Source organism: Sphaerodactylus townsendi, linkage group LG06 (genome assembly GCF_021028975.2).
Source record: "Sphaerodactylus townsendi isolate TG3544 linkage group LG06, MPM_Stown_v2.3, whole genome shotgun sequence".
Classification (NCBI taxonomy): Eukaryota; Metazoa; Chordata; class Lepidosauria; order Squamata; family Sphaerodactylidae; genus Sphaerodactylus; species Sphaerodactylus townsendi.
Genome location: NC_059430.1, coordinates 34,617,660 through 34,645,143, shown reverse-complemented (window position 1 = coordinate 34,645,143; position 27,484 = coordinate 34,617,660). Strand labels below are relative to the sequence as shown.

Sequence of the window (27,484 nt, the reverse complement as noted above, 5' to 3'; positions counted from 1 at the left end):
GCCGGAAGAGTTTTGCACAGCGTGTGAGGCTGAAAAGGGACAAAAAGTGACTCTTATCCCCCAGGGGGGAGAAACAGCCCCTAGATTTGTGAGGGGCGAAAGGGCCACGCGCGAGCTGGCTCAGGGCCATCCGAGAAAGTTTCGCGAGGGACTCAAGAGGGCGGATCCCGCTCTGGGCCTCGCCGTGGGGGGGTGGGGAACGCGGCGACCGTTTCTCCGGGTCTCTCCAGGCCCGGCATAGGGAAAAGGGCCAAAGTCCGGTTTCGAGGTGCGACAGCCTCTAGTCAGGGCGAGCCCTGACGCGCGCGAAAAGCCTGAGAGGGTGAGAGGAGAGGCGAAGAGGAAAACCTGGCCGCGGGGCAGGTGTCGGCGCGCGCGGGCGGGATAGAAAGGAGAGAAGCAGGTGCCGAAAAAGCCCCGCTGAAGGAAAGCAGCAGCCAGGCGAGGTCGTGTGTCCGCGAGGGCGACGCCCCGCGCGTGTTGCTAAGCTCCCTCGCCAGCGGTGACTTCCAGGAGCGCTTTGTGACTTCACCCGCGAGGCGGCTCACAAGCGCTCGGGCCTTGCAGCCTCCATGCCTCCTGCCGGCGAAAGGCAGCCGCTGATCCCCAACGGCCCCCGCCACGGGTGGCGCGGGAGGATGCCCTGCTCCTTCACGCAAGGAGTGGCCTTCGTCCCGACGCTGCTGGTGTGCTGGTCTTCGGCCGCCTTCATCCTCTCCTACGTGATCGCCGTGCTGTGCGGCCATGTGGAGCCGCTGTTCCCGTACATCAGGTGAAAGGGGGAAGGGTGCAGGGCGCCCCCTGCCGGGGAGAGGGTGGCGGGGCCAGGCTCTGAGGCCCGTGGCTTTTGACTGTGCAAGTGGCGAATCTTGTCTATGTTTGGAGCCTTTGCAATTTACAGGGCTAGTTCAGCAATGGAAGGACTGGATTGGAACTGATTTATCTTGCAGCATGGATTGGACCAGTGTAGAGGTTAAGGTGTCAGACCAGGATCTGGGGATCCCAGGTTCGAATCCGCAGTTTGTCATGAAAACTTGATGGGTGGCCTTGTGCCTGTCATACTCAGCCTCGACCCTGGCAAGGATTCGGATGGGAGACTTCCAAGCAATATCAGGGGCTTGATGCAGAGGCAGGCGATGGCAAACCACCTCCCTGCATCTCTTGGTTTGAAAATCCTGCATGGTTGCCATAAGTCAGTTGTGACTTGATGGAAAAAAAAGTAAATGCATGCGGTTGCCAGCTTCCTGGAGTTTTGGAGGTGAAGCTTGAGGGAAGTTGGGATTTGACTGCATGGGATATAATGCTATGGAGTTTATGCCACAAAGCAGTCGTTTTCTCTAGGGCTCATTCCGCACATGCAGAATAATGCACTTTCAAACTGCTTTCAGTGCTCTTTGAAGCTGTGCGGAATAGCAAAATCCACTTGCAAACAGTTGTGAAAGTGGTTTGAAAACGCATTATTTTGCGTGTGCGGAAGGGGCCTAGGTGAACTGATTTCTGTGGACTGGAGATCAGTTGTCATTCCAGACAGTCTCCATCCACCACTTGGAGGTTGGCCTCCCTGAACATGGAGCCTGTTTTTTAAAGGGATGTATTAAAAATGATATCCATACCCTACGGTCTTATGTGGTACAGTCCACTAACACCTCAATCTGATGCATATATTGTAAACAATAAATTAGGACAGAGAGGGTTCTGTTTCTAGATGAGTCTGAGACTGCAGGCACAGGCACAAAAGCAGTATAGAAGTGTGGAATCGAAGCAGACTCAATTTATTTCAGAAGGGTTTAGTCTATCTGGGAAATATGCTTAAGATTGCAAGGTTACTTTGCAGGTTGTGTTCCATTGACAACACTGGAATGTAAACACCAAATGCCAGCCTGACTTTCTGGCCTGAAAATAACCTCACTGATTTCAACAACTAAGATCCCAAATGGGTGTTATGCTGGGAGAACAGTGATTAGATTTTCTCTGAAATTTTAAAGGGCAAAAATCCAGGCACCTACTTCATATTAGGCAAGTCATAGCCAAGGGAGGGTATGCTTCCATATTTACTTGTTTTTGCTATTGAAAATTGATCCATCTGCTCTGTTACAAAAAATGCATAAAGGTCGTCTTGTCTATTTTCCTTCTTACAGCTAACAATATTGTACAAAGCTTGGGAGGATCTATTTTGATTGTTAAAATCATTATACCTTTTTATCCCAGCGTTATGACCATAGTACTGATTCAAATTAAGCCATGTAGGTCAACTAATCCCCTTAAAGCCTTATAAGCTTACTGGGTGAGAATTTCCTGTCTTGCTCACATTTTTGTTGGCAGAAGTGACATAGTCACTGTACAGTAGTAAATAGTGTCCCCATTTACAGTTTGCTTTCTACAAACAAAAATTCTATGCATTTTGCCCTGGGTGTCCTCCTTTACCTCAGGCCCATTTTGTAGAATGGGGTAAAAAGCACTATGAAAACACTGCTGCAGGAACCATTTTAGGAGGAATAGCCCTGCATGACAACCTGACGTCCATTCCGAAAACGTGATGGCAGCTATCCTCACCATAGAGAAATACGTTCTTGTTGTAAGAAAATACTGTAAGGTCCCAACCAAAAATTATTGATCTTAGATATTTTCTTTGAAAAATCAGAGAAGTTTATATTAGTTTTCTAGTATAATTTTATTTCATTTTTTTTTAAAAGCGTTGTAAAGAAACAATGTTGGTGTGTGTTATTCACAGTTTTAGTACAATCAGACATAATGACTTCTGCCCCATAAAAACAAAACTATCTTTTGGCAGTTTTCTACACTGAAAGGCTTTAGGAATTTGACTTGTGGTAGAAATATACCCTGAATGCAATATGTGCAATATTTTTACAGGGTTCTTGAAAAGGTTCTTGTCAGGTGTCTCCCAGCATTTTGTTGTGCCTCTTATTGTGAAGGTCTATAATTTTATACTCTTAACCACAGTTATCTGGAAAGAAGTCTTGCTGATTTCATTGATAATTGCTCTATAGTGAAATGCTTAGGATTGCAATCTAAGGCATGCACTAGGTCAGATTTAAGTCTTATTCAGCAGTTTGGGACATAATTCTGAAGAAACATTGTAGAATCAGATTGCATTTTTTTAAATGGAGAAAATAACGTTATTAGCTAGAGCTCTCCCCCTCATTGTAGGGTAGTGATGACCTGTTGAATAGCACCTGATTACATTTTCCCTTCTATCAAAACAAAACAAAACCCTGTCTGAACCTGGCCGTGCTTTTGTTCTATTTATTAACCACTACAGTATTATTAGTTCCTTAGCGTCGTTGATTACCAGCTACACTCAGTAAATGAAACTTTCCACATATATTGTATGTCCTTTCCTGCCTTGCAGCTATTTAAAGCACTGATCCCTTATCAAGGAAAAAACATAACAACATTTGTTTGAATGAGTGTGCCCCTTTTAGTGGTAAGGGAAATGCTATAAACTGGCAAGGAGGCTTTACCTTCAGTCCGTATGTACGTCACTTGTACACAGGTGTGGCAAATGTGCAAAGTGGGACAATCGGGAAAGTAGCAAAGTTAGGTCCTGGTTAACACAAATAGTAGCTTCAGATTACAACTGCATGTGTGTCCTTTGATTTTTATATTCATACATGAGAGGAGTCTAAATGAGGAAAGACAAGCTATACCCTGACATTTCACGGTTGGTAGTTAAAGCTTCCAAGCCCATTCTCTCCCTTTCTATGAAGCTTTTGTCTCCCACAGTGAGTACAGTTAGTTGCATTCCAGGTGTTGGAGTAAAAAGCAACTTTAGTATTTGCCCATACGAAGAGACTGAGCACAGTCCTCTTAGGAAATGAAGGTGCCAGTTTGTACTCTCATTCTTTGCTGAGAAAGAAGTTAGCCTAGTCTTAATGCTTATCTTCCTGGGACAAAACAGTTCCTGAATGTTACCTTTAGCACAACTTAAGTTAAAATAAAGAACATGTGCTTTTCCTCTTGGATATCAGCATAATTTGTGCATTTCTCATCTTCTAACGCCTACAAAAGTTTGAAACAATTCTAGAATACCAAAATTTTTGCTATTGGACACATTTGCACTGTAAGAGTTTGGAAGAGCTTTCCTTGCGCATGACAAGAGCAGTGTGTTCTTTTTGCCCAGTGATTCTCAAACTTTTTTGAGCTGCCACCCCTTTGGGTCCCAGGCCACATCCCTAGTGTCCCCCCCACCACCACACAAAAATACATATCTCTTTCTTGGTATTAAGTCTATTGCAAATTCAAAACAACCTCTAACACTGTAAACACACCTATTTCACAAATGAAACATGATGTAGTAAAAGTAAACCAATTTATTGAGCTGTTAGCAATATGAAAGGATACGTTTGCATCTCACTCGTTATGTCTTCACAGTTTTAATGGGGTGGATGTGGTTGGTTCAGGGATATGAGCTTCTTAACATCAGGGTGCAAGGCACTAAGAAGAAGTCTTAGATCCCCATGTTCAGTAATTTTCAGTCTGTTTCTCTGCTCGGCAAGAAGTGGGTGACTGTGCTGAAGCCCCGCTCTACTAAATATTATGTTGGGAAGACAATAAAGAACATCAATAAAGAATGTTCGTTAGAGGCCAATTTACTGGTGGTCCCTGGCCCCTCGATGATGCGGCTGGCCTCTACCCGGGCCAGGGCTTTTACAGCCCTGGCCCCTGCCTGGTGGAACACACTACCACCAACTATCCGGGCCCTGCGGGATCTTGGAGAGTTCCGCAGGGCCTGTAAGACTGAATTGTTCCACCGGGCGTTTGGAGGGGCCGGCCGCTGATGCCCCCTCCCCTTTCCCCCTCCTTTTCTTTACATTCTGGGTTCTCCGCTTCTCTGTTTTATTTTCCAGGGTGGATCTATGAAGTTCTGTTTTTATGATTGGATGCCAATATAATATTATTGATTGTTGTTTTAATGGGGGTTTTATTGTAACTATTGTTTTATTGTGTTGTTCACCGCCCAGAGCCCTTCGGGGGAGGGGCGGTATATAAAACCAATTATAAATAAATAAATAAATAATAAAATCTTGATTTTGTCCCACAGCGCAGGGTAGTGGACAGGAAGGTCTTCTTTTTTTGTCAAAAATTTTTATATGATGTTTTGAACCTTGACCTCAGCTCAGTGTCGTTCTGGTAAATCTGGCTTTATTTTATTTACCATCTGATTTACCAGAATGAAAGTTCTTCCTCCACCATTCTTGTCTCCTCACTGCTGATATCTATGAATAGAACAATCATCTAGTTTAGTATTTTAAGAGAAAACAAAGATCCTGAAATCTGTCAGACACGTCTCTATTCAGTTCATCCAGATGTTCATACTACACTTGAAGGTCATCATCTGGTCTGCTGTTCTCCTCTAATTCAGAGAGACTTGGAAATTGGAAGAATTCACAGTGGGCTGTGTTACTTTTGAATAACTCAGACAGAAATGTGGAGAGGAATGATTTAACTTTGATAGGGTTAACATCACTTCCTTACAATTGCAAGTTAACTTTGTTGAACACTGTCATCCTTGGTTTTTTATTAATTCATCACAAAGAACCAAATTAGAGTCTTGGAAGAATTCAACAATTGCGTTAAAAAGTGAATAGGAACAACTCAGGCAGTTTCCCTTGGACAGCCATTGTATTTCTGTGTGTAGCAACAAACATTCAAAATCTTCATCATTCTCAATGCAGAGCTGTCGAAACAGTTGTGAATTGAGAGCATGTGCCTTGACTTTATGTACCATCTGATTGGTGAAGTCAACCACTTAGGTTTTTTGCGAGCAGATGTTGCCTGGGGTTACACAGTTACCACAAATACACCAGGTACAGCGTTTTTCAATAAAATGATGAACCCACAATGATGACCTACCATTGATGATTCCCCATCTGTTGCACAAGCCTGAATATTGCTAAGCAGGATGTCTTTCTCTTTGAAATTAAATGTCAAGGCATGTGAGAGGCCACTTGATTCAGACTGAAACTATGGAACACAAAGAGAAAGGGCTTCAGCTTCCTTCCTTTCTGGTTTTTTTTAAACCTGAAATAGCTCCTAGAAAACACTGGTCCGTTTTGCACAGTACTAAATACGACATCTGGGAGACATCTTAAAAAGAGGTGGCTGCTGGTTTGGTTCTGGATAGCAAAGGTGTCAGAAAGGAAAAGAGGCTTTTCCCCACCAAACCATTTTGCTCTCTGGTTAGTTTCACCCCCCACTTGCGCCCAACGTTTTGTGTGCTTCCTCCATTTGCTGAAGGCTGCCTCAGGACATTTGCTCTGCAGGCTTTCTGTGCAGTAAGAAAAAACTAAGACGGTCCACAGAGGGCAGGTCTGCCCAGTGCTTCTCAATGGGAAGTCAAGCAGTCCTTCAAGTGGCTAAGATTCTCTTACGCATTTGTGCATGTCTTCAAAGATAGCTGCGTGAAAATAAAATTTTAAAAATAGGAAAATTGTATATTGCCAGAATCAGCAGAACGAGCTGAGTACAACTATGTAATTTTCAGGCTGAAAACGTGCCAGGATCGCAGCCTGCAGAGCAAACGTCCTTGGGGCAACCTCCAGCAAATGGAAGTAGGGAGAACACAAAATGTCTGGCACTAGTGGAGGGTGAAACTGACCAGAGAGCGACATGATCAGGCAGGAAAAATAAGATGCTTCCTTGAGTTCTGCTTTCCACACAGCCAGGCAGAGAACATCTTGTAGGCACCTGAAGGAAAAAAAGATGCTCATCAAAGTATTTTTTTAAAGATGCCTTGAGCTGAAAGAAGGCATCCTGAGGACATCTTGGGGGACAAAAAGTTGTGTGGAATTCTTTCCCGCCTTTTTTTAGATCTTCAGGACATCCTATTTGTTCTGTGCAGAATGGACCACTGTTTTTCTGTTGGGGAAGCTTATCTGATGGCTGCATGCAACGTCTCAGTGGAGCAAATAACCACTCCCAGGAGCCCTTGTAGATAAGTGAGAAGGTGCAGAGGGGAAGGCTGAAGTCCTTCTTTTTATATGCCACAGTCAAGATTTGAAACTGGCCTGTGCACATCTGGTAATTGAGTTCTCAGCATGGAACTCCAGGTGTTCCTCTAACCCAAAGTCCTTGAGGTGATCATGTGGCTGTCATAGTGACTTTGTGGCATATGAATCTGCCTTCAATCTATTCAGGAGTCTTTAGTGAAAGTACATAATGTCTGCTGGAACACCAGTGTTCATGTATTTATTAACTGCCCAAAGAACTTGAAAAGGGTGGTCAGACAGGACCCCCCCTTTTATAGAAACTATGCTGATTTTGTCTGTATGTTTAATAACAATTTGTGTCTTTAATAACATTTCCCCACAAATTATCTGAAACACAAATGTATCTAAATAGAGTGGCATTTCCTGGATTTTATCTGGATTTTAAAAATGGCTTTAGATATGTTACCTTCTAATTCTTTGGAAGTAAGGCGGATTTTAGTGACGAGTGTCATATTTTTGTTAGGTGGTGAGCAGTTTCAATAAGCCGTCAGGTGTATGCCATCACTGTGGCTGTGAACTCAAGGAGCTCTCTGGCTCACAAAGTACTTTTACTTTTTTTCCATCAGAAATTGTTAAATTACTTGTGAGCGGACCCTACTTTGCACCTGTTTGGCATAGTGTCATTCAAATTGGAATCCCATCCCCATAGATATCTGCAGTTTCCCTGGTTAATTGTATAACTTCAGCCTGCTGTTGGAAACTGTTAGTGTTGATAGTAAACATTTTGTATCTTCCACTTGTGTGAGCAAGTAGAGGGAGGGGGGCAGCTGGGCAATCTAGAACTGTAAGCATATTTGAGAAATTTAATATTTGAACTAGTGCAAGAATCACTGAATCACTGAACTGTCTGTCTTGACATGAGTGAGGCTCTTATGTCACTATATGCTTTTCCTGTGAAATGCTGTTAAGTAAGCACTGCTAGATTCCATTGATTTCTACTGATTTCAAGTTAACTTCCTTTCATTGAAAGCATTCATAAATAATACCCATAATTTTCATACAGATTTGCACTGAAAACAATATTCTAGACATGCAATCCTAAGCAAAGTGATTATTTAAAGCAGATAGGGGAATCAGGTTTTCAAAGCTTCCCTGCTTAGTCACATTTTTACTCACCATAGGTTAACCAGACAAGTGGCTATTTAAAAAACTAAGTAAAGCCAAGTAAATAAGTGCAGAGTCAAGTGTACATTTGTATTTTTACTTCCTGGTCCTTTCCTTTTCTGACAATAACAGCTAAGTTAGAATGTAATCACATTGTAGATTTGTATTATATATTTCAAAATACTTTTTAATGCACAGTATATAGTTGACACCTACATTCTGATTTTAAACGTGTTGAATAAAAAAGGAAGGACATTCATTGCAATTTTAAATTGTTTGGATTGCTCTTAAAATGTGAAGTGTTCCAAGAAGTTCAGATTATGCATTGGTCAAATGTACAGATTCCATTCTCATTTGACCTAGAGCTCTTCAAATGCTTTGAAGTGATCACCGCTCAAAATAATATTTAGTAGTACAGGCCAATCTGTGATTGCAGAAGTACTTCAGATTTATTACAAGTGGCTCACTTGTGGATGTGGGCTTTCTACTATCCATGAAACTGTTTGGAGGTTATTCCAGATAAAACTCTAAATGAAAATATTTTTAAAAAACACTGTGCACATTAAAAACAAAAGCAAGTATGTTTTTGAAAGATATCTAAATAACATTAGTATAATATTAGTAGAATAATAAAAGATAGAGAACCTGGATGTTGCCTGGCACAGACAGAATTCACGTATTTTTGCATAATATCCCTCGTGTTAGGATTGCAGACTGTTAGTCCTATATGTGCCTAGTGTGCTGGCAGTAGTTGGGCAGCCCAATCCGGGAGGAGGTGGGGCGGGACGAATTGACTTTAGGAGCCAATGCAGAGTCATGCGGCATATTTGCCAATCCCTCCAGAGTAAGTGCCACTTACCCACTGGGGAGGGCAAACAGGGAGGCAGGCACTGCAGAGCTCAACAGTGCCTGACCCGGAAGAGCCTGCCCCCTCAGAACTGCCCCAGCCTAAAGTGGCTGGGGGCAGGCTAAGGGGATTCCTGGGGTGACGCCAACCTTAGTCAGCTTCCTCTGGGCTTTTGACCCAGGAACGCTCCCGGTGCAGTAATTGGACTCAGTCTATTTTGCCCTATGGAGGACATGGTGTTCTTGGTTTTTGCTACCTAGAAGCCCTTTGGAGGTGGCGTAGCAGTTATACTATCCTCAGCCGCTGTGGCTTCTAGATTTGGCTGTTAATATTGCACTCGAATTTCAAGTTCCTAGACACTTATCAGCTAGATAAAGTACGCAGGTGTGCCTGTTTCTGGTCCCAGAAGTTCAAATAAATATACTATGACACATTAATAAAAACAAATGCATCTCAAAATTCCAGGAGGTAATCTAGGTAAATTTAACCTTGCCTAAGGCTGTAAACCTATGTACCTATCACTAAGTCCCACTGAAGAAAATGGATTATTTCCAGGTACATATGGTTAGAATGGTCTGCAAATTCTATTCAAGTCAATTCTGTTCAATTCAGGCTGCAATCCAGTGGCGTACCTAGGCAAACTGGAGCCCTGGGCAAAACCTGAGTTTGATGGCCCCCCCCAATGGGCGGCCACCCTCCCCCACCATGACCAAACAATGATTTTTTCCACCAGGTCGTTTCAAAGTCACCATCACATTATAGAACATGCCCCAACTCACAGATCTGAACACAGCAATGGGCCATGCCACACAGCAGAAATATTTTTTTGAAAACATTTTCAAAATACTTTCAAAATGTTTTATTACTGCTATGAAAACATTTTATGGTGTTGTATCCAGTCCCCCCAACTGGGGGAAACAGCATCACTTTCAATGTTATTTAAACTGGGAACCCCAGATTCTCCCTTTAAGGTGGATTTAAAAGGAGAATCTGGGCTCCCTAGTTTAAACAAGTGATGCTGGAATCCACCCCCAAACATCATCATTTCCAATGGTGTTTAAACTAGGGAACCCAGATTCTCCTTTTAAATCCACCTTAAAGGGAGAATCTGTGCTCCCCAGTTTAAACAACATTGACAGTGATGCTATTTTGGGGTGGATTCTCCCCCACCCTGAAACAGCATCACTTTCAATGTTAAAACTGGGGACCACAGATTCTCCCTTTAAATCCATGCCGAAGGGGGTGGATTTAATAGTAATAACCTTTATTAGGCATGGAGAGAATAAAAGAAAGAAAACAAGCATTGGCAGGAGGGGATGGATTTAAAAAGAGAATCTGGGGAAATTCAGGAGGTGCCTGCTGTCAGGGGTGCAATTATTAAGATAGCAGCATCAAAATTTCAAGAGTATCTTCGTGAGACCCTACTGATCATACCATCCAGGTTTGGTGAAGTTTGGTTCAGGGGGTCTAAAGTTATGGACCCTCAAAGGTGTAGTCCCCATCTCCTATTAGCTCCTGTAACGGGTGAGGGACAGATATATTCCAGGCGAGGGAGAGATATTATCCCACCACTAGCCACCAATTGTAACGGGACGTGTGTGGCTTACAATCAAGGTTCCCACTAAACTGACCAGTGGGGTTTCCTTTGCCACCCAAAATATCCCAAACTAGTGTTCAGGGATCTTCTTTTTACCCTGCTGCCACCATTAAAGAGAAGGAATTAGGAATCCCAAAACTGCTGCTAGCTGCCAAATATAATAAAGGATCCCACCTCACATTCACTCTTGGTCTGAGGGGAATGTCCTTCAGAGTCCCATATACAAAAATGGAGGGAACTCAAAATTGGCTGGGATTCTAGTCTCACAGACAGGCACTCTTCAACCGCTCACACACAAACGCAGACTGGCACGAGGGTAACTTGAACACAATGAATGAAATTTATTTTGAAAACAAAAGAAAGGCTTCTTAAACTGGCTCAGAGAGGTACTAATGCTTGATGGTTTCAGAGAGGTTCTTTTCACTTAAAAATTACAGAGCTTCAGATGTTACTTAGGTTTCACACACACAGAGACACACGCAGGTGTCTCTTCAGGAACGATTTTGACTTAGATCTACTAAATTTCTGCACAGACACACTAGTCCTTTCTGATCCACAACCAACTGAATACACACACACGCAGTCTATGCCCTGTGAGATTCTGGCATACAAAGCCTCCCTCTCTCACACTAATCCCAAACTGGCCTCACTGCAACTGGATTGGGCCTTCCCAAGACTGGTGTTATACTGGGGTAGGACAAACTCTAGGTCTGGACAGTGTTTACTGTCAAGCCACTGACTGGCGCGTCACTTTGCACCAAACTCAGGGCCTCCTTTCTCTGATAAGCCACCCCAGCTTGTAGAGTGACTGGACTTCTGTCAGCTAACTCGGCTGAGACAGAATCCTTCAGCTTCAGACCTGACAGACTGCTACCCTGTTTCCCCGAATATAAGACAGTGTCTTATATTAATTTTTGCTCACAAAGATGCGCTATGTCTTATTTTCAGGGGATGTCTTATTTTTCCATGAAGAAGAATTCACATTTATTGTTGAACAAAAAAAGTGGTCTTGTCCCCGTCTGAGATGCCGGTTTTAGGGGGTCTGTCATTCAATAAGGCTGTTAGCCACAGGGTGATTGCTGTCCCACCCGTCTTCCAGACTGCAGGATGTCCCGGGAGTTGTTGAAGAGGCACCACCCAGGGTTTGCCTCTTCCCTAGATATCCTCCTCTTTTCCCCTCCTTCTGACTCTCAGGGCTTCCAATTCCCCCTTCCCTTCCTGGTAGCCCTTGCAGTTTCTCTCTGTTCTCTCCCTGTCTTGCTTCGTCTTCTCTCTCTCCCCCTTGCATCTCTCTCTCTCTTCTGTTTTGGCTCCCTCTCTGCTCCGTTCTCTTTCTCTTTCCTTCTGACTTTCTCCCTGCTCCGTTCGCTCTCCTTCCTCCACCCCAGCACCTCCTGCTTGCCCCCAAGCTGTCCCCTCCGGCCGGACTGGCTGCACGCCGCCAGCCTCCCTCGTCTCATCCCGCCCGCTTTCTTGACAGCCCAGTGACCCTTCCTCCCCCTCTTGGAAGACTCAAGGGGCTTGGGCTGAGCTGTTGCTGGGCTCTGAGGTGAGCTGCAGGTCAGGGCTGCTAAGTCCTGGGAGGGGAATCCCGTCTCCCCACCCCCACCCCAAACTGGTGAACTGATCCAGCTTTCCATCTCCTGCATGAACAAGCACACCCTAAACCTCAAAAGTCACTGTTTGCTTCTTCCAACGGGGCCTAAAAGTACGCTAATTCTTCCTGCTGGCCTAAGCAGCGTGCAAAAGTGCTGCAGAATCCAGCACTGCTAGGGAGCCGTTTGGTCCCCCTTCCCCACTTCAGCTGTGCATGCAGAAACCGACCCGGTGCGCCTTGCAAGCCGCGCGCCCGACCGAGTGGGGAGGGACCCATTGCCAAAACAAACCCCCGCCTGGGCCAGCCTTTCCAACCAACCCAAATGTGCCCAGGCCCAGGGGCAAGTTTGCAGTTTTGCATCTCCGGGCATCCCTTGCAAAGAAATGGGAGGGAGCAATACCCACGATCCTTCCAGCGCTGCTTGCAAACCTCAGCGCGATGCTTGCAAGTTGCAACCCCCCGGGCTGTTGTGGGGGTTGCAGGGAAAGGCTGCAACTTTGGGGTCTTTTTGCAAGCTGAAGCTTGCAAACTTGCAGGGTGCGGGGGAAGGAGGAGAAGGTGGAGGAGAAGCGGGCTGGTAAACAAGAGGAGGAAGAAGGAGCCACCGTATCCCTGCGTGTGCTTGGTGAAGCTCCTGACCACTGCCTCCACGACGTCCCTCAGCACAACAGGCGGCCCTGTCATCATCCCTCCTGGGGAGATAGGGGCAGAAGCAGCAGCGGGAGAGGCAGCAAGGGTGGCGGAGGGGGCAGCGGCCGAGGCCCCAAGGTGAGCCCGAGCCTTGCAGGCGGCGTGGGGGAGAGGAAGGCAGCAGCAGCCCGGCAGCCCACTTGCTCCTGTGCCTGGGCGTTGCCATCGCTGCCGCCGGCAAGCCCCACCAGCCAGAAACACAGGCCGGACTGGCCCTCGGGCGCAGGTTCAAATGCCCGCTTGCCACTTGCTGCTCGGCCAGCTAGCTCTGGGGGCGGGCAGCAACGTCTCAAAATATTAGAAGGGTTTTTTTAACTTACTAGAAGAAGAGGAGGAGTTTGGATTAATACACCACCTTTCTCTCCTGTAAGGAGACTCAAGGTGGCTTTCAAGTAGAAGGCAAGAGGGAGAAAAGAGGCACGACGACCTTTCCCAACGTGCACAAAGCAGCTGCTCTTTCCTAAGTAGCCCCGAGGTTTGCCAACACGGCTCTATGGGAAAGAAAGGCGGGGTAACTTCCTTCAGGGGCCGCTCCACAGCTTCCTGCTCTGGTGTTCTGTTCCGTGGCGGGCAAACAAAAACTTTGCTACGCCTTATTTTCGGGGGGTGCTTTATATTGATCACTTCAGCAAAACCTCTACTATGTCTTATTTCATGGGTATGTCTTATATTCGGGGAAACACGGTATCTGTCAAACTCTGGCTCTACCTGAATCTCTCTCCCAATCTTGACTAAACTCTGACAGGCACTCTACTGTCTATTTATAGTGCTAGCACTTTGGCTCCCCCTAACCCTGGCCATAGGCAACTGTGCCTCTGCTCGACCAATCAAGTGGGTTCTCTTGTATAGTGGAGCCTTCTGTATAACTCTGGCTGTCACTAAGGCCTTTTCATTAGGCCTTTCACACACACCAACCCTTCAGTGTGGGCCCATCCTTTACAGCTCCCATTGGAAACAATGTTGGAATGTTGACTTTGGAATGAAGTTGGAATGAAGTCTACTTGAAGTCAGTGCAGTTTGTTGAAAAGATCAAATTGCTTTGTGGAGATAAGTTTGTATGATTTCAAAGGAATGTAGCTTTCTCTAGATTACTAGGATTTCTTTCAACAGAATAGCAACGTTTTTTAGATAAGCATGGGCACTGCATATTTAATTCAACTGCTTGAATTGCAATAAATAAATTTTAATTAGAATAAATTGTTTTCTTTGAATATAAAAATGATTTGTTTTCATATATTGCAGTGACACAGGAGCAAAACCTCCAGAAAGTGGTATCTTTGGGTTTATGATTAATGTTTCTGCATTTCTAGGTATGTATATTTTAAACATTCATTTATTGGAATTAATAGTCTGCTTAAACATTCAAGTGTGTAAAAATGGTTACTGTTCTAATAATCAGGTGTTTTCAAGCATTGGAGGTCGACAGAACTGGGATCCCAACCTTTTTTAAAACTAGGCCGATTGTATTTAGGATTGCCAATTGGCCAGGGAGGAAAAACTGCCTTGGCTTACTTGTATTCCTTTCCAAACAGCTTGGTATGCATAAATTCATATGTGAAGCTTTTCATGGCATGGGGAGATAGCTAATTTCTTAAATTGCTAATATCTTAAATTACGTTGCTATTACAGGAATAATTCAGAAAGCAACAGCAGAAGTTGAGAGTTATGCATTATTATTTGACAAGCATAAAGCAGTTTTACTTCCACATGTGATTACTTCCACATGTGATTATCTGTACTAGATAACCTAGATATTCTTACTTTAGTTCATACATTATTTTTGTTTTGCTTTTTTTTAGGTGCAGCTACAATGTATACAAAATATTTAACTGTAAAGAAGCAAAATGAAGTGACACATTTCATTCCTCCTTATTTCAATTTCATTACATTAATGATTGGTGTGCTAGGTTGTATTGGAATGAGCATCGTTGCAAGTTTTCAGGTAGGTCCAAATATGTGTTAGATTACATTTATTCATTATAATTATATCTCGCTTCTAGAATAACTCTCAAAGTAGTTTACAAAAAATTTTTTTGTAAACTTTGATGCCTCCAATCAGAACCCCCTCATTCAAAAACTCTCATTTTTTAAACATGTCTTAAGAAAATTAACTGCCATAGCAACTGGAAAAATGCCAAGGGGTAGAAGATACACAGCACCCTGTGCTAGCTGGATTCCAATGCTAGTGTATTGACCGCTAAGAAAAACAGGAATAAGTTCAGCATACGTAAAACTCTTCAACTTAATATTACTTTGCAAGGTCGTTCTGAGAATAAAATGCAGTGGCAGCCGCCACCCATACAGGTGCTAGTTTTCTACTTTATTAAAAAAAATGTAACTGATGCTGAATGATCCTTCATTTTCATAAGAGCAGGAGCTGAGTCTTCTCATGAAAACAATGCGTTCTGTCGATTGTTGTTCTCAGGAAATGCTGGGTAGTGTCTTTAGCCTTGATAAAAAGACGCATTACTGATAGAATTGCACAACAAAAAAGATAAAACTTTTTCCTGGGAGAAGGTTTGTTTTTTCTAAGTGTGAAAAGACAGACTGCTGGATGGTCTTCTATATTGACAGATGGGTGTTATTAGGGGGTATTATTCTATTTCTGGGGAAATTTCTTATGGAAAAGGCTTGTCATCGATATGAGATTGTTAGAATGTGACTAGAGACTCCTAAGATATATAGCAACGTATGCCATTAAAGGTGTGATTGATGGGGTTAGTGTTTTATGTCAGCCTTCCTTAGCTGTTAGGTGTTTTCTGCCTGAACTCCATTCTCTCTGATGTTGTCATGTGGGGCCACACCTACTCTTTTAAAGGACTTTTACTTGACCTTTTAACTGCTGCTTAGGATGATGGGAGTAATCTGACCCACTAACATCATGTTCTATCATTTCCTTTTATTTTCTTTAAGATCCATGCTCAGTGGAGTCCGGTCTTAAATGTTTATTCACATGTGCATGGGGTATTTTACAATTTACATAGAAAAGGAGAGAGAATGAGGCTATTAATTCCACTGTACAGATGCAGAAGTTACTCAAAGCAAAGTTAAGAAGGTTACCTAAAGTTAACCTTCTTAAGAAAATTAAAAGAAAAATCACACTAGCCAGAAACATTTAAGCACAGATCCATGGCTATTCTACAAGCAACATTTTTTTTCCAGTTTGCCTGAAATGTGGTGTGGAAAGCAACTTGTCATTACTCTTTCATGTAGTTTTGTTTTTGTTGGTGTTTTGTGGATAGTTTTGAGGGAAGAAAGTATGGATCCTATCAAAGCTGTCTAATTGGTTTTCAGTCCCTTCTACTTGCAGAGATCTGCTCTAAGTCATAACATACGCTTTGGAATGAGGAACAGCAGTACATCCCAATCAATTACTGGACAGTCTCTACTTTGTTCCTGGATCAATTGGTGATAGTGTTGCACAAAGAAATCTTACGAAACCCATCTAAAATTTGTTCCTTTAGGGTGGGGTGAACTGTAATTGGAGTCTCATGAAGCATCCTGTTCTTATAAAATGATTTGCTCAAATCAGCCAGTTAGCATGCTTAAATGGCTGGTTGCACTATATGTATAATTACATTATACTTACTAACTTGCATTCATATTTACATTTTACAAGAGCTTGGGATTTCCATGGCTGCTTCTCCCCCTAAGAGATTTTCTTGCCAAGCCTGAAGTGAAGCAGTGGCTTAATATGGTATCAAAGTACATGGTAACTGATGTAATGCATTGGGACCTTAGAAAAAGCTTTCAGACAGAACATCAGTAATTTCTTGTTTGACTAGCTGACATGCATGACCTGCCATAATTGTATGTTCTGCCTTGAATTGGAAGGGTACAGAAAGCTTCTTTATTAGAGTGATGGAAATCATTTGTTAGGGGTCATGAAAGAAGCAAAATAAAGTTGGATTTGGTTGACATTTAGACAGAGCAGGGATGAACAAGCTGTAAGAATGTGTTTTGGGTTGGGTCATCTTCAAAAACAAAGTATGAACTGTTGTATAAACTCAGTCATAAATCATGATAAACATTAATACATTTTTTGTAAATGAAACAGAAATTAATCAAGAATACAGCTGCAGTCTCTGCTGACCAAGAATCCGTTGTAATTATACTTTTCTGGAAATGGTGAAAATTCAGCTAGAACGCTGATAGGATTCCTGGAATGTGAGGAGTAAGAAGTGAAATAAAACTAGTTTAGGTTTGTCTAATAAACATGGTCCTTAAAGAGTTCTGCAAAGAATTGAGTAAACTTTCATGGCAGGAATCAACTGGCTGTTGTGGGTTTTCTGGGCTCCTAACGTTTGTGCTCCTAATGTGCTCCTCGCCCGCATCTGTGGCTAGCATCTTCAGAGGCAGGCATGTCATGGTGAGATGTGTTTCTGTCCGTTGCACATTTCATCATAACATGCCTCTGAAGATGCCAGCCATAGATTGGGCAAAATGGTACCAGCAAAAGCTACCAGACCACATAAGAACATAAGCAAGAGCCTGCTGGATCAGACCAGAGTCCATCTAGTCCAGCACTCTGCTACTCGCAGTGGCCCACCAGGTGCCTTTGGGATCTCATGTGCAGGATGTGAAAGCAAGGGCCTTCTGCTGCTACTCCCGAGCACCTGGTCTGCTAAGGCATTTGCAACCTCAGATCAAGGAGGATCAAGATTGGTAGCCATAGATCGACTTCTCCTCCATAAATCTGTCCAAGCCCTTTTTAAAGCTATCCAGGTGGTGATGGCCATCACCGCCTGGCGATGGCTTTTATTCTGAAAAAACAATCACACGTTGCATGAAGAAGTAGTATTCATTGATCAGTCCTAATTCTTCCCCCCAACATTTTCAATGGCATGCCCCCTGAAGGATTTCCTGGTATTGAAGGAACAAAGGTTTCATCTGTCAACATTTTCTATCCCATGCATAATTTTGTAGACTTCAACCATATCCCCCCTCAGACGTCTCCTCTCCAAACTAGAGTCCCAAACGCTTCAGCTTCTCCTCACAAGGAAGGTGCTCCAATCCCTCAATCATCCTCGTTACCCTTCTCTGCACTTTTTCTATCTCTTCAATATCCTTTTTGAGATGTGGTGACCAAAACTGAGCACAGTACTCCAAGTGGGGTCGCAAAACTGCTTTATATAAGGGCATGACAATCTTTGCAGTTTTATTCTCAATTCCTTTCCTAATTATCCCCAGCATAGAGTTTGCCTTTTTCACAGCTGCCATGCATTGAGTTGACATTCCCATGGAACTATCAACTAAGACGCCCAAATCCCTTTCCTGGTCTGTGACTGATAGCACTGACCCCTGTAGCGTGTATGTGAAGTTTGGATTTTTTGCCCTCCATCACTTTACATGACCTGCAAAATGTAAAGTGACATTTTTGTGACTAGGCTGTGTGACCATAGCCACACAGCCTGGAAAACCCACAATAGCCAACAGAGAAAACATTTATTCTCATGCATCCTCATGTGCAAAGGTGGGAACTGTACTGCCATTGTAGGCTATATAGAGTCTGTGCAACCACTGAGTTTTTGATATGGGGATTCCTCACTATCAAAGATGCCTCTTCAAAGTGATTTTTCCCACTTTTATGGTTCCAAGAGGCAGTAAGCCTAGTTCAAGAAATGCAGGGCAGCATCATTGCATCAGATACAGGATACCTCTGATCCCAACACCAACAATTTATGATGAATGGTTGTAACCTTGCCTGTCTGCCTTGTGTTTGCCACAGTCCCAGTCTCATTTTGGTGTGCATTAGTGCTATTGCAGTAGTAATTAACTATTTCTCAATTGTCTTTTCAGGAGCTAGCAGTGCCTGCTGTCCATGATGGAGGAGCCCTTGTGGCTTTCCTCTCTGGCGTGGTGTACATTGTCCTTCAGACTGTCATCTCTTACAAGTCACTTCCTCAGTGGACCACTCCGTGTACATGCCACATACGACTGGCTCTTTCGTTAATGTCCTTTGTAGCTGCCATTCCCAATATCCTTTTTAAAGTTTCACTGTATGCCAATTACACAAAACAACATCGTCTCATATTGTTAAACCATTAATCAGGGGCGTAACGAGGCAGCCCTGGGCAAACTGTAGCCCTGGGCAAAACCTGAGTTGGATGCCACCCCCCCACGCATGGGCGGCCACTCCACCATGACCAAATTTCTTTTTGCACCAGGACATTGGTGCCTGCAGGGGGTGCATTTTTAGACATATCAGCACCAAAATTTCAGCATATCATCAGGAGACTGTCCTTATGCTACTCCCCAACTGAACCAAACTTGGGGGGTGCCATCATCTCCAGATGATACCCTGAAATTTTGGTGCCGATACATCCAAAAATGCACCCCCTGCAGGAACATCCTAGAAATTTGCCCAAGAATCTTTGTTCTGCATTGAGTTTTCTGCATTGCTTTCAATGGGGGTTGCAGGCTGTGGGGGGCACATTTCTGAAGGCACAGTCTCAAAACTTTCAGGGTCTCATAAGGAAACTGCCCTGATGATACCCCCCCAGGTTTGGTGCAGTTTGGTTCAGGGGGGCCAAAGTTATGGACCCTCAAAACTGTAGCCCCCATCTCCTATTAGCTCTCATTGGAAACAATGGGGGATAGGGGCACCCCCTTTGGGAGTCCATAACTTTGGACTCCCTGAACCAAACCTCACCAAACTTGGGGGGTAGCATAAGGACAGTCTCTTGATGATACGCTGAAATGTTGGTGCTGCTAGCCCAAAAACTGCGCCCCCTGCAGGCCACAAATGGAAAACCACTAAAATACCCCAAAACGAACCCAGCATTTTGATGCCCCTCACAAGGTGATGCCCTGGGCAGCTGCCCACCTTGCCCAATGGGCATTACGCCAGTGCCATTAATAACGTAGGTGAATGACAACTACTCACTCATCTTGAGCTCAGTTGTAATATGTTTATTGTGTATGAAATGATATGTTTAATCCCCTATATTTGGTCTTTCTGAAAGTTAAAGCAAACTATTTGGAAGTAAGAGATCTGCCGATTTCAACCCATTGAGACTGTGAATCTGGGTCTTATTTACTCATTATTTTAATGTAACAACCGCTTAAGCTTATTTCCACCTGTACTTTGTTTACATGATCAAGGAGGTAAGTTGGTTGTTGTAGGTTTTCCGGGCTGTGTGGCCGTGGTCTGATAATTTTTGCTGTTAAAAGTTTTGCCTGCATCGGTAGCTGGAATCTTCAGATGTATCTGAAGGCGCCAGCCATAGAAGCATGTGACACATTAGGAGCAAAAACTACCAGGCCTGGAAAACCCACAACAGCCAGGTGATTCCGGCCATGAACCCCTTTGACCACGATGTAAATTCATAATTGAACTACAAATCAGAGATTCTCTGCATAATCAAGAGCTCTGTGTTTATTTCTGTCACTAACTCTGTTAGATAAAACTGTGAGCAAATAATTTGTGCCATACAAGGATCTGTGGTACTACAGTTAACCATGAGAGCGAGACTGCAAGACATGCGGAATAACTGCACTTGCAAACATAGTCATTGGCTGTAATCGTATGGGCGCTTACCTTTAAAAGTACGTTTCAGAGGGTAGCTGTGTTGATCTGCAGCAGTACACCTAGATTTGAATCTAGTAACACCTTAGAGAACAACTAGAGATTCCGTTATATGCATTCCAGAGTCAAAGCTCCCGGGAAGTAAGTGTCATTGAACATAATGGGACTTACTTCTGAGCAGACATGCCTAGGATTATGCTATACATTTTTTTTTTTTTGGGGGGGGGGGGGGGGGGAATCCAGACATTGATAATTTTAGAAATACTGGTTCATGTAACTAAGACCTTCCAAAGAATCAAGACAACAGCCTTATGAAGAATCTGCCTGTTTTCTGCAGGAAAGAGGAGGATGTAGACATGAAATTAATACATTCAGTGTGTACTACAGCAATTCTGAAGTCAAGCTAGCACACCTAAATTCTGCTATGGCATGCAAATGTTAATGTCCTAGAATAGGGGTGTCAAACTCATTTGTTACAAAGGCCAGACATGAGATAAACGTGACTTGGTTGGGATTACCTTGGGGGGTGGGGGGGCTGCCTCAGCTGGCAATCTCCCTGAAGGCTTGCCAGCATAGATCAGTGAGGGGGTAGGGGGTAAGTTGCCTCAGCTGTCAGACCTATAATGGACTTATCAGTCCAGAATGGAACTGGGGGAGGTGGTCAGTACTGGGGCAGTGATAGCTAAAGCATCTGGCGATCCCACAACAGGCTTGTCAACTCACATCAGCACAGGGAGGTAGGTGCTGCCTCAGCTAGCAAGCGTGCATTAGGGGTGGGGTGGCTACCATGGCTGGTGAGCTATCAATGAGCAAGCTAGCAGTGGGAAGTGGTCGGTACTGGGTGGGGGGACTGCCTCAGCTGACCCCACCCCACTTTGGGTTTACCAGCCCAGATTGGCACAGCGGAGTGGCTCACCAGGCCAGATTGGGAGCAGGGTGGCGTATGCCTGGACTGGTGAGCCCACAGCAGTGTGGTGTGAGTTCCTGAATTGGCGAGCCTGCAGCAGGCCCGCCTCCTGCACACACACAAGCCTAGGGCTTTTCTCACATTCGTAGAAAGGTATATTGTGTCTGTTCACAGCTCCACTCTCCAAAGTATCCACAGGTTTAGTCATGTTGAGAATTAGATATGCTGATGAGTCTTATAGACTAGATAGTCATGAAAGGTCCAGCAGCAAAGAGCATTTTACTTGTCACTTTCCAATAGATGCAAATTTAGAGAACTTTTAAAAATAAAATATTCACCAATCTAGTAATGATTTTAAAAACCCCATGACTGGAGAAATAATCTTGAAATATTTCAAAATCTGGGCAGATTGCTGACTATCTTTTTTTCTTGCTTGGAGAACTTCCTGGCATCTCAGTCCTGTGGATACATAAATGCAGAACTGACTGTATAATCACGTGACAGTAACTATCATGTTTATAATTCACGTTGTGTTCAAATGTGTACAGCCTTGCTGACTATTCCATTCTTATATATGACTTTATACATTACCTTCATGGTTTCAGAAAGGTACAGTTCACCAGGGGTGGGGGGAAGTATATTTTTAAAACAGCTGTTGTTTTTCTTTAACATCTGCCTCTCCAGTGATTGCCTGTGCTTCACTAATTTCCATAACAAAAATAGATTGGAGTCCAGGTGAAAAGGTAAAACTCCACTAGGTAAAAAATTTAATCCTTTTGCAAGTTAGCTCAACCACTCAGCTCTGTGTAACTAGCTATGCAGAGAAGGTGATAATGAACCTTACTACATACCAAGCTGAGTACACATATGTTACTCAGGACCAGGAACCATTCTGAATTTAGATAGCTGATAAAAGCAGCTGTCCACCTTTGTTATGGTCATATACATTTCTCTCAACTGAGACTAAACATCCAGACAAGTTAGTATTAGTGCCCTGTATCCAACAAGATTCACTTGCAGAATGGATCTTGTGGAATGGGACTTTTCCACTTCCCAGTATTGCTGCAGCTTACTGAGACCCCCAAAGATTTGTTCCTTGGGGATCAGCAAAGGATAGAGTGTGGATCTGCAGGGTGGTGGTGGTGGTGGTGGTGGTGGTGGAATTGTTGGAAATATATCTGCCCACAGGTAGAAGAACCAAGGCAGTGGTAGAGTAGATTAGACAGACTTGCTTTTTAAGCTTTAGGAAGACAAACTGGATGCATAGGACTGTTGCAAGTACCAGATGAAAGGGGATGTAGTTTGCCAACTGATCAGAGTAATTTTGTTCATCTTTCCCCTGCTGGCCTGCTTACTTATTCCATCAGTTCGCTTACTGTTTTTTAGATCAACAAGGGAGCCTTTTCACCTTTGTGGTGTTTTCCACATAGGGACACGGGCCCAAGTAGTTTTCCTGTTGCTATGACTGCTAATACTGACTGCTATGGTCAGCAGTGACAGGGCTTCCACACAGTAGGTTTCCACAGTAGGGTTTTTTTTTGGGGGGGGGGGGTTAATTGTGTTATCCTGTTACACCAAAATATGCATCAAGTGCTCTGAGTTCCTGGCTTTCAATTTTTTAAAAAGCCTGCAGCCCCTTTAATCACAGCAGTATGCTCCCCATCCCCATATGTCTGCAAGGAAAAGAATAGAGATTTTTTTTAAAGGAATCTAAAAGGACAGTTGGGAATTCAGAGACTCTGATGCCTCTTTTGGTGTGATGGTCCTTCAATTTGTTCATTTTATTCCATGCTTTACTATTGGTCTATGACCATAAATAATTACATCTGAGTATATCACTATTAAATTACTATTTTTTTTAAAGAAAGAAAACCCCTGCAGGAGGGAGAGGAAATGGCTGCTGTGTGAGCAGGACCAAACTTTTCCATCTACATGGCAGCCATTCTTTCCTGTGATCTTTCTCAAAACTTTTGAACAAAGCTGGTTTGGGAATATATTGGGAGAAAAGCTGGGGTGAACCTGGAAGGAGCATAAACGCACCATGAAGTTGTGAGGAACTATTTTTTAAAATGCTGTTTCCCAACAGCATCAGATAATGGGGCAGATAACCCATGTGGAAACACCCCTGTTTTTGATAAAACTGTAATGAACCTCGGTCTCAAACTTCAGACTGGTGTGCTATCCGTCTGGGGCACAGGAAACACCAGCCAGCAAGGGGGTCTTAGAACAGTCAAGGCTGAGGATTTCCCGTAATGCAAGCCTGAAAAGGAGGTTTGTTAAATCAGTTTGTAGATGAAATGGCCTGAGTCATATGTAAAGAGACATATTGCCATAGATGTTTGCAGAGATATGAAATTTCCTTACATTGAATTAGAACATTGATCCAGCTAGCATCTTTACAAGATCTTGGGGATAGAACTGTCTTACCCAACAAAAGTAACAACTTTTAACTGAAAGTATTGGGGTTTGAGCATGGCTATGCTGTACCGTTGAGTTGCAGCACTTCCAAACCAGTCTGGTGGTGTTTGTATATAGCCTGTGAGGTTTCTGCATTGAGAACAAGGTCTGGAAAATTCAGAAGGAAGTTTAATACAGTTGTTTTTAAGTAACGATTGCTAATTTCTTGATCCTTTTCTTTGGAAAAGATTGTACCACAAGGGGGAGCATATTCCTAATAAATCATACAAAATAACAGGTTTGCATCTTAATAGTGTGTAAATCTGTCATCTCAGCTGTGGAAGTGTTCCTCAACAACGCTACCATTAAAGGTTCTTTTCACCAAAACAGAAGATCTCTCTTGGCTGCAAACAATGTCTTTGTGACTTTAAGCTTTTTTTTTCCCTTGGTCCTCAGTACTCCTTTTATTGTTAAATTTGTTCTGTGGAACTCACAAACTGAAACATGCAGATTTAAATCAGGTTTAGACCCAAACGTGTTATGACTGTGGTCTAACAAGCATAATGGTGATCTGAAGACATTGAGCTACTTCAGACATAAGGCACAATATTGTGAGGAAGGGGAGGGGAATTATAAGTGACTTCTGCTTCCTGTGTGGCAAAAATTCTGCAGTAGGTGGCCCTGTGTGTCTCCCATGATGAAAGGTGGAGGTGTGCATCTTTGTTCTGTTGAAAGTGGCTGCATCACACTTGCTGTGTGGCTTTTCTGCCCCCTCTTGGAAACAGTTTGGGAAATGTTATTCCTGATAATGTTCTGTGAAGAGTCTTGTTATTCCAAGAAGATTAATTATTTTAGAAGGGAGAGAATGAAACAAGAAATTAATGTCTTCAGAATTAAAAAAAATATTTCTTAGGCGTTCCTGATATATATTGAATATTTGTGAGAGTCACCTTCTGTTTGCTATTTCAGATTGTTTGTATTGATCTTGGTTTTTTTTCCTTTTAATTTATCTTTTTCTGTAGGATTACATGTATCATTTTGTGAGTGCAATCTGCGAATGGATAGTAGCCTTTGGTTTTGTTTTCTATTTCTTAACATTCATCAGAGAGTTTCAGGTGGGTATGAGGAACAGGTGGTTCAAGTTTAAGACAAAGGGGTTTGAATTCTGGGTGGGCATTCCCTCCCTGAGTAGTGTAGCCAACTCTCCCAGCTTGGGGGAGGAAGGGAAGAAAAGACCAGTGTTGAATTGCATGTGTTTAATTTTAAGTAGATATCAGTTTAAAATTAGCCATTGCTGTTTAAAGAGTGTGTGTGTGTTTGTGTGTGTTCATGCACCATCAAGTCACAGCTGACTTATGGTGACCCCATAGGGTTTTCAGGACAAGGCAAGAGTGGTTCAGAGGTGGTTTGCCATTGTCTGCTTCTACATGGGCTGAGAGAGTACTGAGAGAACTGTCACTCGCCCAAGGTCACCCAGCAGGCTTCATGTGGAAGAGTGGGGAATCAAACCTGGTTCTCCAAATCAGAGTCCACTGCCCTTAGCCGCTATACTTTACTGGCTCTTGTTTGAACAGTAGGGTTGTCATTTGTGCAGGAAAAAATATCCTGCCCCTTTAATAGAGGCTTAAGCACCCAATTATGTTGTTTACACTTGTGTCATTAAAAGTAAGGGGAGGCCCCGATCACATCAGTGCTCAGAAACTAAACTGGGTGGACCCTGGTTAGTTCTGGGATAGAAGACCACCAAGGAAATGCAAGGTTGCTATGCAGAGGCGGGCAATGGCAACCCACCTCTGCCTCTTGCCTTGAAAACACTACTAAAGGGTTTTTGACTGTGACTTAATTTGGCACTTTCCACCACCAAAGGGACAAGGCATATTTTCTCCCAATGTTGGTAGTCTTATCAGTTATGTTTTATGCATGTAGGTACACAGAATACAGTCTGTTAATTCCTGATTTATAGCATGCTTGGCCATATATATATGTTGAATAAATGTCCAAAATGTATTGAATATTTGCACTCATATATGAATGTTGACAAAGCAGATTAATTTAGAAATATTTATTCCTTTTCAGTCATACAGCCAGTTATGTTTTTGGATAGCCACAAAATGTCTGAGGTTGTTAGCACTCATATGTGAGCAATCAAATATAAGACATGGGTATTTCAAAAATCTTCAGAACTTCCTTGGCTATGTAAGAAAAATAATTAATAGAGTCCAGGTACCATGATTTTTTGTCTGTGAAAGATTATTACCTGTGCATAGCCCACATTCTTAGCTGTGGGAGTGGTGAATCATCAGTGAAGGCTCCATGCTTATGAAAGTCTCTGAATTAGAGCTGTTGTAGTGTTAGTTGTATTGGCTTTGTCAGATTGTGGCTAGGGTCGGGTTCTCAGCTGTCCTCAATTATGTTAAATGAAGCAAACTTTTTGTCATTTTTCTGCTTATCTCTGTAAAGCAACTGCTTTAGTAAAAAGCCTCTCAGATTTGCTTTTCTTTTCTTTTCTTTTCTAGAGTGTTACCCTAAGGATATCAACAGAAATGCATGAAAGCTTTTGACTACATTTTATCAATTAGGATCCTAGAAGCTGGATTGAGGAGTTTTTAAACTTGCAGAAAAAGGGACTGGTCAAAGCTGATGGGACCCGGGCTGCTACAATGATGCTGCAATTTGCGTAATCATAGTCAAGGCAGAGTTTCTTTTAAATTTTACCACTGTCCCCTAACGTGTAATTTTGCCCCTTTGGTCAGTGTTATAAAACCATTTTGTATCTTTTTAAATACCTTTTTATGTTTTGTTTGTAACGAGAGATCATCTGAAAGCATACAACTCAGAAATATTGAAATTATGTTTCTTTTGTCAGCAAATCATGTTGCCTTAAAATGATACTTGGGACTGTGAGCACTTTTACTTGGGAGTAAGTCTTGTTGAACCAGGTGGGGGCTGGCTTCTAAGGAAACATGGGTACCATCTCATCATAAAATACTGTTCCTAATTTCAAAAATGAGGCACATATGGAAAAGTGCAATTTATAAATGGCCTCTGTACTGAAATGGCCTCTGTACTGAAAAATATCGCTGTATATAAATCCCTCTTGAAATTAATGGGACACATTTGCTATTACTAATGTGACCTGTCGATTTCAATGGAATGCCAGCCCCATCTTATATGTATTTAATCAGAGGCGTAGCTAGGGAAAATGGAGCCTAGTGCAGAATCTGAGTTTTGCTTCCCCCCGCCCCCATTTTCGTTTGTGTTTTTTGTATTTTTTAGTGTTTTTTCAGTTTTTGGCCTGCAGGGGGCGCAGTTTTTAGGCTAGCAGCATCAAAATTTCCAGGTATCTTTAGGAGACTATCCTGATGTCAGGTTTGGTGAAATTTGGTTCAGGGGGTCCAAAATTATGGACCCTCAAAGGTATAGCCCCCATTCCCTATTAGCTCCCATTGGAAACAATGGGGGATGGTGCACCCCCTTTGGGAGTCCATAACTTTGGACCCCCTGAACCAAACCTCACCTAACTTGGGTGGTATCATCAGGAGAGTCCCCTGAAATCTCCCTGAAATTTTGGTGCCGCTAGCCTAAAATTTGTGCCCCCAGGAAGCCAAAAACTGAAAAACACTAAAAAATACAAAAAACAAACCTGAAATTTTTGCTGCCCCCCCCCCCCCGGTGCATGCCTGGTGCAACGCGCACCCCCTGGTCCCCTTGTAGCTCCGCCTCTGTATTTAATAAGAAGTAACTGAGTTCAGTGGGACTTGCTCCCAGACAAATATGCACAGGATTACAGTCTCTCTTAAGCTTGAC

General features: G+C 43.1%; 1 protein-coding gene across 2 annotated transcripts; it reads left to right on the top strand.

Moving 5' to 3' along the window:
• Positions 1–201: 201 nt before the first annotated feature.
• Positions 202–26,976, top strand: DRAM1 (DNA damage regulated autophagy modulator 1). Of its 2 annotated transcripts, XM_048501056.1 has the most exons (7): positions 202–772; positions 14,088–14,155; positions 14,645–14,787; positions 18,645–18,822; positions 21,965–22,023; positions 24,700–24,792; positions 26,194–26,976. In XM_048501056.1, the coding sequence occupies exons 1-7, from the start codon at positions 573–575 to the stop codon at positions 26,236–26,238; spliced, it is 786 nt and encodes a 261-aa protein (XP_048357013.1). In that variant the 5' UTR covers positions 202–572; the 3' UTR covers positions 26,239–26,976. The 2 variants fall into 2 exon arrangements, with proteins under 2 accessions (XP_048357013.1, XP_048357014.1); XM_048501057.1 differs by lacking the exon at positions 26,194–26,976 and having other exon boundaries at positions 21,965–22,038; positions 24,700–24,780.
• The last annotated feature ends 508 nt before the right edge of the window (positions 26,977–27,484 follow it).